The sequence below is a fragment of the Microcaecilia unicolor genome, chromosome 9 (genome assembly GCF_901765095.1).
Source record: "Microcaecilia unicolor chromosome 9, aMicUni1.1, whole genome shotgun sequence".
NCBI lineage: Eukaryota > Metazoa > Chordata > Amphibia > Gymnophiona > Siphonopidae > Microcaecilia > Microcaecilia unicolor.
Window position 1 is genome coordinate 37,073,173 of NC_044039.1, and position 14,070 is coordinate 37,087,242.

The following is a 14,070-nucleotide window of genomic DNA, read 5'->3' on the forward strand; positions in this document are numbered from 1 at the left end:
CTATAGAAATGATAAGTTATAGTAGTAGTAGTACTCTTTGGGATTCCGGAATCTTGCTACTCTTTGTCCTTATCCCTTATCTGGCCTGTTTGTCTGTCCTGATTAGATTGTAAGCTGTGTCGAGCAGGGACTGTCTCTTCATGTTCAAGTGTACAGCGCTGCGTACGTCTAGTAGCGCTATAGAAATGATAAGTAGTAGTAGTAGTCGGTCACCGGAAATGGCCCAGCATTGAATAACCGGATTAAATGCCAGCAGCGGGCAGTCAAGGTGCTGTCCACCACCGGCTGACTATCGGACAGATTATTATAAATTCAGGCCCGATATTGGTTAGTCAGAATTTCTCTCTTAGGGGTCCTTTTATTAAGGTGGGCTAAGCGCAAATGTGGGCTTAGCATGTGACAAAAGGCTTACCATAGGCTGCACTAAAGTGTCTTGTGGTAATTTCTCTGTTTGTGCACAATGATTGTGTGTAAACTATTAAAAAAAAATTTTTTTTGACAGAGAGTGTATGTCATGGGTGGAGAGTAGGCATGGAAGCGCTCACCAGCTAACACATTCACATTACTGCTCGTTAACTGGTTAATAGGAGCACTTAGCACGTACCACCTCCCATGTTAATTATTTGCAGGCCCCACTCACTAATGACAACATCACCACACAACCTGCAGATAAAAGTTGGAAAAAATCCCTGTTTTACTGCTGCAGTAAAAATAGACTTACCGCACGCTGATATCCCGCGTTTGGACACGCTAAGCCCAGATTTTTCTACAGCTTAGTAAAAGGGTTCCTTAATAAAGTATTGTTTCCTGTTAGTATGAAAATGCTTTGCTACTGGGCACCGGGTGAGTTATGGTACGAGTTTGCAGACTGGGGAATTTTGACAGAGATGGAGATTGGAGTGGTACGTGCCAGCAGTTCACATCTGTTAGGTTGACACCATTGTTGATTTTTTTGAGATTAGGCTTGGAAATACTGCTTTATAGTATCGGTTCCCTATGCAACTGTGGGATCATTTCCTTTGAGTCATTCTTTTCTGTATGGTATTGCCGTCCGTCTACTACTCACAGGGAGTGTGGCATGAACACAGATTCAAGTGCTCCCCTTTTGTTTGATCAATAAGATACTTTCTGATTCTCAACATGAACTTCAAATCAGGAATCCTTCAGTTTAACTGTGTAAAAAGTGGAAATATCTAAAAACCAGTCAACTTTGTAAGGCCCTTTTTTCCTGTATATTTTATTTTTTGTTTTTCTGAGTTTGAGGCACCAGGTGCAATTTTTGGTGCTTATCAGGCTTATTTTCGAAACAGAAGGGCGCCCATCTTTCGACACAAATCGGGAGAATGAGTGTCCTTCTCACAGGGTCGCCCAAATCAGCATAATCGAAAGCTGATTTTGGGTGTCCTCAATTGCTTTCCGTCGCGGGGACGACCAAAGTTCACGGGGGCGTGTTGGAAGCATAGCGAAGGCGGGACTGGAGCGTGCCTAACACATGGGCGTCCTTGACCGATATTGGAAAAAAGAAGGGCATTCCTGATAAGCATTTGGGCGACTTTACTTGGTCCATTTTTTCTTACAACCAAGCCTCAAAAAGGTGCCCGAACTGACCAGATGACCACCGGAAGGAATCGGGGATGACCTTCCCTTACTCCCCCAGTGGTCACTAACCCCCTCCCACCCTAAACAAACTTTAAAAATATTTGTTTGCCAGCCTCAAATGTCATACCCAGCGCCCTGACAGCAGTATGCAGGTCCCTGGAGCAGTTTTAGTGGGTGCAGTGCACTTCAGGCAGGCAGACCCAGGCCCATCCCCCCCTACCTGTTACACTTGTGGTGGTAAATGTGAGCCCTTCAAAACCCACCAGAAACCCACTGTGCCCCCCTTCACCCCTTAGGGCTATGGTAGTGTTGTACAGTAGTGGGTTTGGGGGGTGGGGGTTGGGGGGCTCAGCACACAAGGTAAGGGAGCTATGCACCTGGGAGCAATTTCTGAAGTCCACTGCAGTGCCCCCTAGGGTGCCCGGTTTGTGTCTTAGCATGTCAGGGGGAGCAGTGCACTATGAATCATGGCTCCTCCCATGACCAAATGGCTTGGATTTGGTCGTTTCTGAGATGGGCGTCCTTGGTTTCCATTATTGCCGAAAATCAGGGACGACTATGTGTAAGAACGACCATCTGTAAGGTCGACCTAAATTTTGCGATTTGGGAGTCCCCAACCGTATTATCAAAACGAAAGATGGACACCCATCTTGCTTCGATAATACGGGTTTCCCCACCTCTTCGCCGGGACGTCCTGCGAAGACGTCCTCAGGAAAACTTGAGCGCCCCTTTTGATTATGCCCCTCTATGTGATCTAGCTTTGATTCCAAATACAAAAACCACCAAGGTGGAGGAACAAAAGGCTCTTTATGATGTATACACAGCAGTGGAACAGTAAGCTCAGTGGATGAGTCTTCCCACAACAAACACTCAGAGAAGCTGATGGATTCTTATAAGTGTAGTTATTAGAGAATGACTGACACCTAGCACAGAACCGCGTTTCGGCCTAGGAAAGCCTACCTCAGGGGTCTGTAGTGCAGGAGTGCCTGAAATCAGATTCTCCTTAAATGACCAAGCATACACGGGACTAGCCACACCTTGGAGCTGCTGGCTGCCTTTTGCATCCAAAAACTATGCTTGCATCAACTCCCGGTCCTTCGTCACCTTCTTCCAGCTTCTGAATAACCCCCTCCTTCGACTTCAGGTTTCTTTGAGGTTGCCGGCAGTGGCAGCAGTTCATACAGGTTGTCTGCAACTTCCCCCAAAGTTTTCCTCCCACCACGGTCCCGTTTCATGTCTTACTGATACTGATACGCTCTTGTAGTCCGCAGCTACCTTACAATTCAGTGCAGATAACATCTAGTGAAGAGTTCGGTCAATATCTGAAGAATCAAATATCAATTCTAAAATAAATTCAACGTTCTAACGTCTTGCTACTGTACCGTATCATTCCAATTTCCTGCTATACTCTACAGTATCATTCTACCCAGCTAGTCATCCTATATAATAATTCTCACCTCCAACATTCTGAGGCAGCCTGGAACCGTGGATCCCTTGGAGGTGGTCTGGAGTTGGAGTAGATAATAGTGACGTCACACAACCCACACCAGATTGGCCAGTAGAAGGGAGAGGGGCGGAGCCACGATACAGGGAGCAGCGAATCAGCACAACACGGGGAATGCACAGCAGCAGGAACAGAAGCCTCTCTCACACAGTCACTCTCTTAAACATACACACTCAGAGGAAAACCTTGCTAGCGCCCGTTTCCTTTCAAACAGAAACGGGCCTTTTTTTACTAGTTCTCTAATAAACTACATTTTTGAGAATCCATTGGCTTCTTTGAGTGTTGGAAGAACCACTCTTTCATTAAAATGATATTTTGAAGTCTCTAATAGCCAGTGCATTTTTTTCTAGCAAAATAGGTGCCAGTACTCAAATGCCAGGCCACCCTTCGAGATGGGATAATCACTGAGGGACCCACCCCACAATAGCCAGGCCCCCTGCAACCAGTCACAGAATCTATGACAAGGCAGAATTAATGTGTAGAGCCTGAGCTTTTTCATTAAAACTTGGGGACCATGGGTCTGTTTTAGCAGACACTGGAAAAGGTGCCGGTACTCAGTACCCCCTCAAAAAAAGCCCTTTTAACAGCACTTCCAGCAATGCGGTTTCTCAGGTATTATATATTAAACTATTGTATGTACCATATTTTAATGGTCTTTACAAAGAAGAGGTCAAATATGAGATTTGAAACTGTCTGATGAAGCTACCCAGTGATTGCTTGCTGAGTTAAGGGATCTCTTCCAGCCTCCCTTGATTTCAGTTGAAATTCATTCTGCTTTTTCTGTTTATTAACCTTGCCTCTTGGGCTCCTTTTGCAGGCTTGCAGCCAGCGTACTGGAACAGGGACGATGTGGCGCAGTGGCTGAAGTGGGCCGAAAAGGAGTTCTCTCTGAGGACACTTGACAGCAACACGTTTGAGATGAATGGCAAAGCCTTGCTTCTTCTGACCAAAGAAGATTTTCGCTACAGGTCTCCTCATTCAGGTGAGCTTTTCAGCAAGCAGTTGGTCTCCCAGTAGGGTTGCCAGCAAGCAGTACTGGTTAACACTTTATATGTGATAAATAGGTGATGGGTATCCCAGTAGGCAGCGGAATGGGATGGGCCACAAGGGCCTTGGCCTGACCAACTTTTCACACCAAATGTTGTCAGAACCTGGGAGATGGCGAGCAAGAGCAGAGCTTGATTTGCCCCCTTCCCCAACCCTAAAAGTGTTCTGGTGCCCTTGTTGTTCCCAATCATATCATAAAATGTTGGTAAATCACAGCAATAAAGTATACATAACACAGTACGAAATTTGCTGTTTTCAGAACTTGTTTAATACCTAGTTTAAGTCAGCAAAGCAAACACCAGTTTAAAGTGATAATGTTTGTAGCTGGCTTAAGGCCTCAGTGCCAGGTAAGAGCTTGCATACTGCTTTTCCAGCCCCACCTACTGCCCAGACAGAGAGTACACTTTCCAGAGGAGGCTGTGGCTTGTAACCCTTGATCAAAGACTTTAGATGCAGTAGATGGGCTTGATAAAAAAAAAAAAAAAAAGGGCCATGGGCTGGGTGGAAAGGGTTAAAATACTAGGGGAAAGACTCACCATATCATCCCTACATAGGACCATAGTACTAATGGACTTTCAGCACTTTTCCCCTGGATCCTACATAGGTTGCCCAAAGTTGGGAGCCCAGATGAGTGTAGTTATTAGAGAATGACTAAGACCCAGCACAGAACCGCGTTTTGGCCTAGGAAAGCCTGCCTCAGGGGTCTGTAATGCAGGAGTGCCCGAAATCAGATTCTCCTTAAATGACCTGGCATACACGGGACTAGCCACACCTTGGAGCTGCTGGAATTGATTGCCAGAGAATGTGGTAAAAGCAGTTAGCTTAGCAGGGTTTAAAATTCCTAAAAGAAAAGTCCATAAACCATTATTAAGATGGACTTGGGAAAATCCACTGCTTATCCTATATAATAATTTGCACCTCCAACGTTCCATGTCTGGCTGCCTTGGTTTGTAACATCTCATGACATCAGCCAGCCTCCAGCGTTCCATTCCCCCTCACTGCCCCACCCTCGCGTCAAGACATAGTCAGAGGGCGGAACAATGAGAGGGAAGGAAATGCTGGAGGTGAGCTGAGCTGACATCAGGGAATGTTACCAACACAGACAACAAGCCAGCCAGCGAACCCCGAGGTACAAGATCTGCACGATTGTTCATAAAATCATTTACGGAGATGCTCCAACCTACAAGCTAGACCTCGTGGACCTACCACCCAGAAATGCTAAAAGATCTTCCCAAACCTTTCTTAACATACACTTCCCTAGCTGTAAAGGATTAAAATACAAACTAACGCACGCGACCAGCTTTTCCTATATGAGTACGCATCTATGGAATGCACTTCCGACTCACTTGAAAACGATCAACGAATTAAGTAACTTCCGCAAATCTCTGAAAACCTATCTCTTTAATAAGGCCTACCACGCAAACCCATAACTAACCAAACCACAACACCTATCCACCTTTATCAGAATGTATCTTTCTATAACTGCTTGACCAATTCCTCTTGTTTTCCTTAACTTCTTTGTAACACCAATTGTATTCTCGACCCTGGTATGGCGACACCATATAAGGTCTTTGTAAGCCACATTGAGCCTGCAAATAGGTGGGAAAATGTGGGATACAAGTGCAATAAATAAATAAATAATTAATTAAATAATTAATATAGTAGATAGATTTAGATAGATTTATATAGTAAAAGTTTTTTTTTTTTTTTTAAACGCAACTGGAACCCCAGGAAATAGTCGATGGGCTGAGCTCCGGGGGAGGGGAAGTACACACGGGACAGCGTCGGGTTACCTTGCTCGCCCAGCGCCAGCTCGCCCAGGATGAGCTCAGCCTCGCCGTACGTGTTGAGCGCCTTGTCAAACTCAGAAAGGCCGCGAGGCAGGAACTCTCGCCACAACTGGCCGCTGACGTCCAGACTCCTGCGCTGCTCAAACTCCATCATAACCAGCAGGGTGGCGGGAAGTGGGCGAGCGCGGAAATCACACCACAACTCGCCGCTGACGTCCTGACTCCTGCGCCACCCGGACTCCATCGTACCCACTCTGTCTCTCTCTCTCTCACACACACTGAAGGCTGCGTCTGGAATGGCCAGCACACCAATTGCTTAGTTAGACGAGGGATTCATATATATGTGAAAATTAAGGATAACATCTAAACAAGAAAAAGGAGACAGAACACACAGAGACTGAATTCACACACTCTCTCTCTCCCACACACACACACTCTCTCACACACTCTCTCTCTCACACTCTCTCTCTCTCTCTCTCTCTCTCTCTCACACACACACACACACACTCTCTCTCTCTCTGTGTCACATACACTCTGTCTCTCTCTCACACACTCTCACTCTCTCTCTTTCTCTCTCTAACACACACACTTTCTCTCTCACACACACACACTCTCTCTCTCTCTCTCGCACACTCGCACACAGTCTCTCTCTCTCTCACACACCAAATACCAAGTGAGGTTTATGTAACAGAACTCGCTTAATAGTCAAAGACTTGAAACCTAACCATTATTAGTCAAGTAATCACTGGGTCAACTGCAGGGAGTACTGTTTTTATCCCACATATTGAACTAGCACCATCTAACACTGACCTCCCATTTACATTACGTCAAAAACAATTTCCTGTGAAATTGGCTTTTGCAATGACAGTTAACAAGTCACAAGGACAGGCATTTGAAAAAAGTTGGCATTTTCCTCCCAGAACCAGTGTTTACACATGGGCAACTGTATGTAGCATTTACACGAGTTCGAAACTCTTCTGATGCAATTGTAAGTCATAGATGGTCCTGAACAAGGAAAGCTTTTCCCTCATTGTAACAAAGTTTTCACTAAAAATATTGTTTATAAAGAAATCTTGCAAATGTAAACAACCATTATATTTCTAATAAAACTTTTTCAATTTCTGCGTACTCTTTATCTTTTAAAAAATACTGTAAATAAAAATCACAACAAAAGACAGATAAAAAAAAAATACATAGAGAAAACAATCCGCATCTCATACCCCTGGAGCGTATTACTCATTATACACCCTTCCCAATTATTCCTTATCATCACAGCACATTTCTTCTAACAGTTCCCTTAAAAACGTAATCGCCATTACATGATAACCTTGCTAGCGCCCGTTTCATTTGTTTGAGAAACGGGCCTTTTTTTTATTAGTTTCTAGGATAAGCAGCATAAAATCTGTTTTACTGTTTTGGGATATTGCCAGGTATTTGTGACCTGGATTGGCCTCTGTTGGAAACAGGATACTGGGCTTGATGGACCTTTGGTTTGACCCAGTATAGCAACGTTTATGTTCTTATGCTAATGAACAATTATTGGCGTTAGAATTAATTGGTACTAATTTGGATTTATGTGCACATGTGCCCTGTTCTCTAATACTGTGCGCCCAAAGTATCTTGTGCGTAACCCAGAAGGGGGCATGGCGATGGGAGGGGCATAGGCATTCCAGATATTTAGGCGCTGTGTAATAGAATTTGGGGTGTTGCGCGCCAGGATTTACACCAGGTTTTAGCAGGCATAATAATCTGCTCTAAGCGCAATTCTATAAAAGACCCTCCGCCCAGATTAGCGCAGATTTTTCCTTGCGCCTAGTTTTGAGCGTCATTTACTGAATCTGGCCCTTGTGAACAAATGGAAAATAGAGACTGATACTTGGTCCAGTATTGAGCAATTCACACATAGTTCGAAACGATAATGGTTAACAAAGCACTGAGTTATGAGTTTCATTAAAGTTTTGGTTTTCATAGAAAAAATACGGTACAGACATCAAACATAAAGTGAACTCAAGAGTTCCCCCACAACAACTGATGTTCCCCTCCCCACAAGCCTCCCCTCCTTCTTCTCCCCCACTCCTCACCCCCCAATAACATGTCCATTGACTCTACTCTTCAGCATCTTTACAGAATCTTTGATGTCTGCCCGAGTCTGTTTTGCAGAGAAGAGCTTTTAAAGATAAATAGTTACAGACAGACTTATATTTCAAGTATAGTAACAGTGAAAAGACTACTTTGGGTCATTCCTTTGGGTGCTGCGTACACATCAGGCGTTTCTGTACAAAAGTTCTGAGTTACACGAATTGGGTTGCTGGTTTGCCTTCTGCAATTAGATGCAGAGCTGATTTTGTTTGATTTTGCAGGGCTTCCATCTGGTAATAAGAACTAGAAGATGAGGTTTAAGGAAAGTGTTTGTTACTGCAGCAATACATATTCGACTATTGGAGGTCTGGGGAGTCAACTAGGATGAGGCAGCAGTGATATTCAAGCTATAATTGGTGGTTCTGCAGAAACTGTATGCAGGGGATGCCCAACAGAAGCTGTTTTCTGCGGGAGGACATTCCAGGCATCTACCACCCTCTCTGTGAAAAAGTACTTTTGGCCTTTCTGCAATCTAAATTCATGTCCTCTAGTTCTATCAGCTTCCCTCCTCTGGAAAAGGTTTGTTTGTATATTAATACCTTTCAAATATTTGAATGTCTGTATCATATCACCCCTGTCTCTCCTTTCCTCCAGGATGTACATCTTCAAGTCATCAAGTCTCTCCTCATACGTGTTTTGGTGCAAATCCCATACCATTTTTCTTGCTTTTCTTTGAACCGCTTTGAGTCTTTTTACGTCTTTAGCAAGATGCAGGCTCCAGAACTGAACACAATATTCCAAGTGAGGCCTCACCGACAACTGTACATGAACATCAACACCTCCTTTTTTCTACTGGTTATTTGCAGCCTAGTATTATTCTGGCCATGGCCATTTCCTTGTTGCATTGTTTCATCACCTTGAGATCCTCAGACACTATCACCCCAAGGTCCCTTTCCTGAGCTGTGCTTATCTATCTCTCTCCTCCTGTCTGGTACATCTCCTACTGCCAGACCTTTGATTATTTTTCTAATTTTTGGAGATCTCTTCTCAAGGTTTCTACTCCCTCCGACGTATCCACTCCATTGGCTACCTTTGTGTTATCCAGAAAGAGGCAAACTTTTCCTTCTAACTCTTTATCAATGTCTTTCACAAATATAGTAAACAGAATCAGCCCCAGTACCGACCCCTGAGGTACTCCACTACTCATCTTCCTTTCCTCTGAACAATTCTGTTCACAACCACCCTCTGTCACCTGTCAGTGTACCAGTTTCAGATCCAGTGCACCACATTGGGTCCAAAGTTCAGCCCTCTCAGCTTATTCAAGAGTCTTCTATGAGGAACGGTATCAAAGGCTTTGCTGAAATCCAAGTAGATTACTTCTAGTGCATATTGTAAGGAGGTTGGAGGGTCTAAGCAGGTCAGGAGGAGGTATGGGGCCAGACTACATTCCCCACAAGGCCCTGAGAGAAGGGATCGGGGGGGGGGGTAGGTCCCAAAACCCGGTATGGCCCCCACGTGGAAGGGAGGGGGAAAAGGACTGGAAAGAGCAGCTGCTATGGCAGACGAGGGCCAGAAGGGGGAGCAGGGATGACAAAGCTCAATTCCCTTGGGTTAGAAATCAGTACAAGATTCCTTCCACCTGGGAGGGGGAGGAGGTCTCCAACCAACAGCCTAGCAGAGAAGCAGAGTTAATGGAGTGCTTGGAGGAAGGAGAGTCTGGAGGGACCAGCACACCAGGTTTGGAGGAGCCGGTTGACATGGACTGTAATTGTACTTTGGGGCAGAGTTGCAGGGACTGAAGGCAGTGGGTGGTCACAGGAGTCAATTAGCTGTGTTGTGGGCGGTGTACTGCCATTCTGCAACTACCCAAGCGGAAAGACTTTTAAAACCCAGGCTGTTGAACTGGGGGGGAGAACTTGGATTTAAAGGGAAGTTTTTTTCTTGTTGCCTTGTTTTGGAAACTGAATGGGACTTTAACCCCCTTGAACTGAGATTTGTGGAGGAAATAAACTGTTTGGAACTAAAAGCTGTGTTGTCTGGAAGGACTTTGTTTGTGGACTGCTGAAGGGAGCCTACCACCCCCTAAAGGTTTGCTACCGGGATACAGCTATTACAATATCCTTTATCCAGTTCTTTGGTCACCCAGTCAAAAATATTAATCAGATTCGTTTGACAGGATTTTCCTTTTGTAAAGTCATGTTACCTCGATCCTGCAACCTGTTGGATTCTAGAAAGTTTCCATTATTTTTCCTACCACCAATGTGAGGCTTACTGGCCTATAGTGTTCCATTTCTTCCCAGTCCCCGCTTTTGTGAAGAGGGACCACGTCCGCTCATCTCCAATCCCACTGAATCTCTCTCATCTCTAAAAATATATTAAATCCTTCAGAGGTCCTGCCAGGATTTCTCTGAGCTCCCTCAGCATCCTGGGATGTATCCCATCTGGCCCGATAGCTTTGTCCACTTTCAGATTTTCAAGTTGTTGATAAATGTTTTCTTCTGTGAATGGTGTAATATCCACTTCATTCCCAGGTCTATCCTCAGCAGCCAACCGTGGTCGTTCTCTAAGATTTTCTTCCTTGAACACCGAAGAGAAGTATTTGTTTAGCACATTCACTTTATCCTCATCACTCTCCACAAAGCTGTTCTCAGCATCTTTCAGTCTTACAAGTCCATTCCTAACTTTTCTCCTTTCCCTATTATATCTGAAAAAGGTCTTGTCACCTCTCTTCACGTCTTTAGCCATTTTTTCTTCCACCTGTGCTTTACTTCTTTGCTTCTTTGAGTTTAATCCGGTAATCTCTTCCATGATCCCCCTGTTGCGTTCTTCTGTATTTCTTGAACGCAGCCTTTATTGCCCTTATTGTTTTGGCCAGTTGTTTGGAGAACCCTATAGGCTTCCTGTTTCTCTCATTTTTGTTTACTTGTATAAAGATCTGTTGCCATATTTATAGCAGCTTTCAGCTTGGACCACTGCCCTTCCACTCCAATGCTGCCAGTTCTGCTGGTATTCCCCCATTTTACCAAAATCAGCATGTCTGAAATCTAGTACTTTGAGTTTTGTGCATCTGCATGCTGCTTTTGTTCATATATCAATTGTGATGATCACTATTGCCTAGGTAGGCACCCACCCGAATACCAGAAACACTTCCTCCATTTGTGAGCACTAGATCCAGAGTTGCCCCTTTCCTTGTGGGTTCCATCACCATTTGTCTGAGCAATCACTTCGACAGGCATCCATGATCTCTCTGCTTCTTTCCGTTTCTGCCGACAGAACGTTCCAATCCATGTCATGCAAGTTGAAATCTTCGAGCAACAGTACTTCCTCTTTCATTCCAAGCTTATGGATGTCATCCTTGGTCAGCTTCTACATTTGTCCTGGAGGTCTGTAGATAACACCCATGTGGATACACATTCCATTTTCTCTTTCCAGGACAATCCATATAGCTTTTTCCTTTCTACAGGTTCCCTGCATTTCTGCCTCTGATATTATTTTTCACATACAGTAGAAGTCCAGAAATCCATATTCTGGAAACCTGGACCACCTGAAAATCCGGACCCTTCAACTTTTCATGCCAACCGCCCGAGAATCTGGAAAACTGCCCAAGAATCCAGACTCCCCCCTTCATCCCCCACACAGTACTGCTTCTCTCCCGGCCCTGCACGCTCTTCCTCCACTCTCAGGCTCCCCAAGCCCCCCCCCCTTGGCTATGCCTACCCCTCCCTCCCTCCCCGCACGATCTGGTGTCAGATGCGCCTGTGAGACCTGTCCCTCAAGCCATTGGCAGAGTTGATATGCCCTTCTTTGGACCTGTTACTCTTACTGAGGGGATAAAATTCTAATACAGCTTGGCTTCTCTGGGACCATCTGATTGAGCCCTTGGTGCCTTGGCTTCTAACAGAAACTGCTCTCCGCTATCCTTTCAGCTCAGACTTCCTGTGGTCTATCCAGTTGTCTCTGTTCTTTATCGGTTCCCGAAACACAGACCATGTAGGGTCCCAATAAAATTTCCTTGGTGCTCTTACCATCTGTGGTTTCAGTCTGGTCTTTCTGGATTTCTTCCGCTTGTTTTGTTGTTTTTTCATGGAATGGGCAGGTCATGGGTGCAAAGGCGTAGCTAGGTGGTTAAGCCAAGGTGGTTTAAGGGGAGCCAGTCTTCCATCTGCATAGCCTAGTTGGCTATCAAAGAGATTGCTCCCTTGTTGTGGATTGCCGAGCTCCCTTGTACTGTTTTGGCATTTTGTTTATCAGCACTTTGGATGCTGTTTTATTGGAGGTTTTTGCCCTAACATTTGCATTTTGTATCTGTGGCTGAAATCATTTTTTTGACTCTTGAAGCAGGCGCGTGTGGTGCCGAACGCAGGACTGTGTTGAGTCAGTTTTATTGCTTTTCTTCAATAAACCACCTGTTTTGGAACCACACTGGTCTGCCCTTTTCTTCTCTTTCTTTTTACTGTGTTGTGGACTGTTATTACGGGGACTCTTCTGGGGTTTTTTTTTTTAAGGGCTTTTTATTCTTCATCATATAGGAGGAGATATCCCCTGACCATTGAAGGACAGGCAGGCCCAACTTCCATCACCTCACACTGTGTGGCAGGGTTAGTCTAGGAACAGGGACTTCAGAAAGTTCCTCTTTGTAGAAGACAGAGGAAGATGTACGTAGTCTACTATGTTCAGAACCATTTAAAATTACAAAAAAAGAAAAAAGAGAAGCTGACACATTGTTCCATTTAAACATTCATCAGAAGAAAAAATAATTACATGCTTCACATTTAAATTAACAGCCCACAGTCCAGGGGAGATTCTAAGACAGAGATGAAAAAGGCTAAAAAAAAAAAATAATAATAATATGTATGTGGACAAGAATGGTCTATTCAGAATCAAACAATGTTCAGTAATTGCACCCTCTAAAGAAGACAGTGCTGGTAAATAACTTTACGTGTACATGGGTAGTTTTTAAAAAACTGCATTTAATATAGTCATCTGAGATCATAATGACAAAACTTTTCGCCTACAGACTTGAGTTTCCCATGTCACGTTGTGCAAAGATTTGAGTTACTTCCCCACAAAATGTTTTCTCATTCAGGAAAAAATATATTTAACAATCCATTTGCAGTCAGATTCTAACAAGAGAGGCCAGGAAGGTAGCTTTACTCGTGAGAGTTAGCAAGATATCTCTCAATGATTGTACTTAAGGAGTGAAGAATGTCATCTGTCTGTTATTTGTCTGGGAGTAAAATAACTCTGAAAATTTAACAGAACAGGATCAAATTTGTAGTTAGGTCAAAAGGGCCAGAGAATTGGGGATTCTGGAGAAATAAGCTCCCTAAAAAAATGGTCTAGTGCATTTGTATGGGAGAAGCAGTTCAAGCATTGGCAGGATAGAAACTTTGATACAGTGAAACGTTGCAATTACGTTATTGCTACTTTCAGATTGCCTCTCCCCTCTTCTCTACTTTCCCACTCACAGACACACATCAGGCCTTAACGTTAGCAGTAAATTTGAGAGACTGAGATCATTCTCCACTTACCCTGACGTAGGAGTGAGGTTCACTTGTGTCATGGTATGTTTAAAACTAACCCATTTTGGAGAAATTGCCCTGAGAGAAACCCTAATTTCATGAACCATGCTTTGCCCGCTTGTTTAAGTTTGTATCTTTGACAATAAATGTTTCAACTTGCCTAGTCGTTTTTTATTTGATAAATGATAAGCATGAACCAGTTGTGCATGAACCAGCTAAGACAGAATGGGCCCCAGGCAGAAAGATTTAAATGGATCCACTGTAATACCATCTCTCCCAAGATAATGGGGACCTTGTGGGTGGGTGGGGGGGGGGGTGATTCCTATCAGATCTCAAGTAAGCATACCCTGCAGAAAGCAAACAGATTCTAGACATATTACTCCTGGGGGAATTCTGTGCAAAAAATTGAATGTTCTGTGCACAATATTTGAAAACTAGTAAAAAAGGCCCGTTTCTGGCTGAAATGAAACGGGCGCTAGCAAGGTTTTGCGCGGAGTGTGTATGTTTGAGAGAGTGTCTGTGAGAGTGA

The 14,070-nt window shown here is 44.2% G+C and overlaps 1 protein-coding gene across 2 annotated transcripts in view; it reads left to right on the forward strand.

Moving 5' to 3' along the window:
• ETV6 (ETS variant transcription factor 6) overlaps positions 1 to 14,070 on the forward strand; it is a 252,415-nt gene that overhangs the window by 175,866 nt on the left and 62,479 nt on the right. For both annotated transcript variants that reach the window (XM_030214955.1, XM_030214957.1), the window contains exon 3: positions 3,921 to 4,085. In XM_030214955.1, coding sequence (XP_030070815.1) covers positions 3,921 to 4,085 — 165 coding nt within the window. The remainder of the gene's footprint in view (positions 1 to 3,920; positions 4,086 to 14,070) is intronic.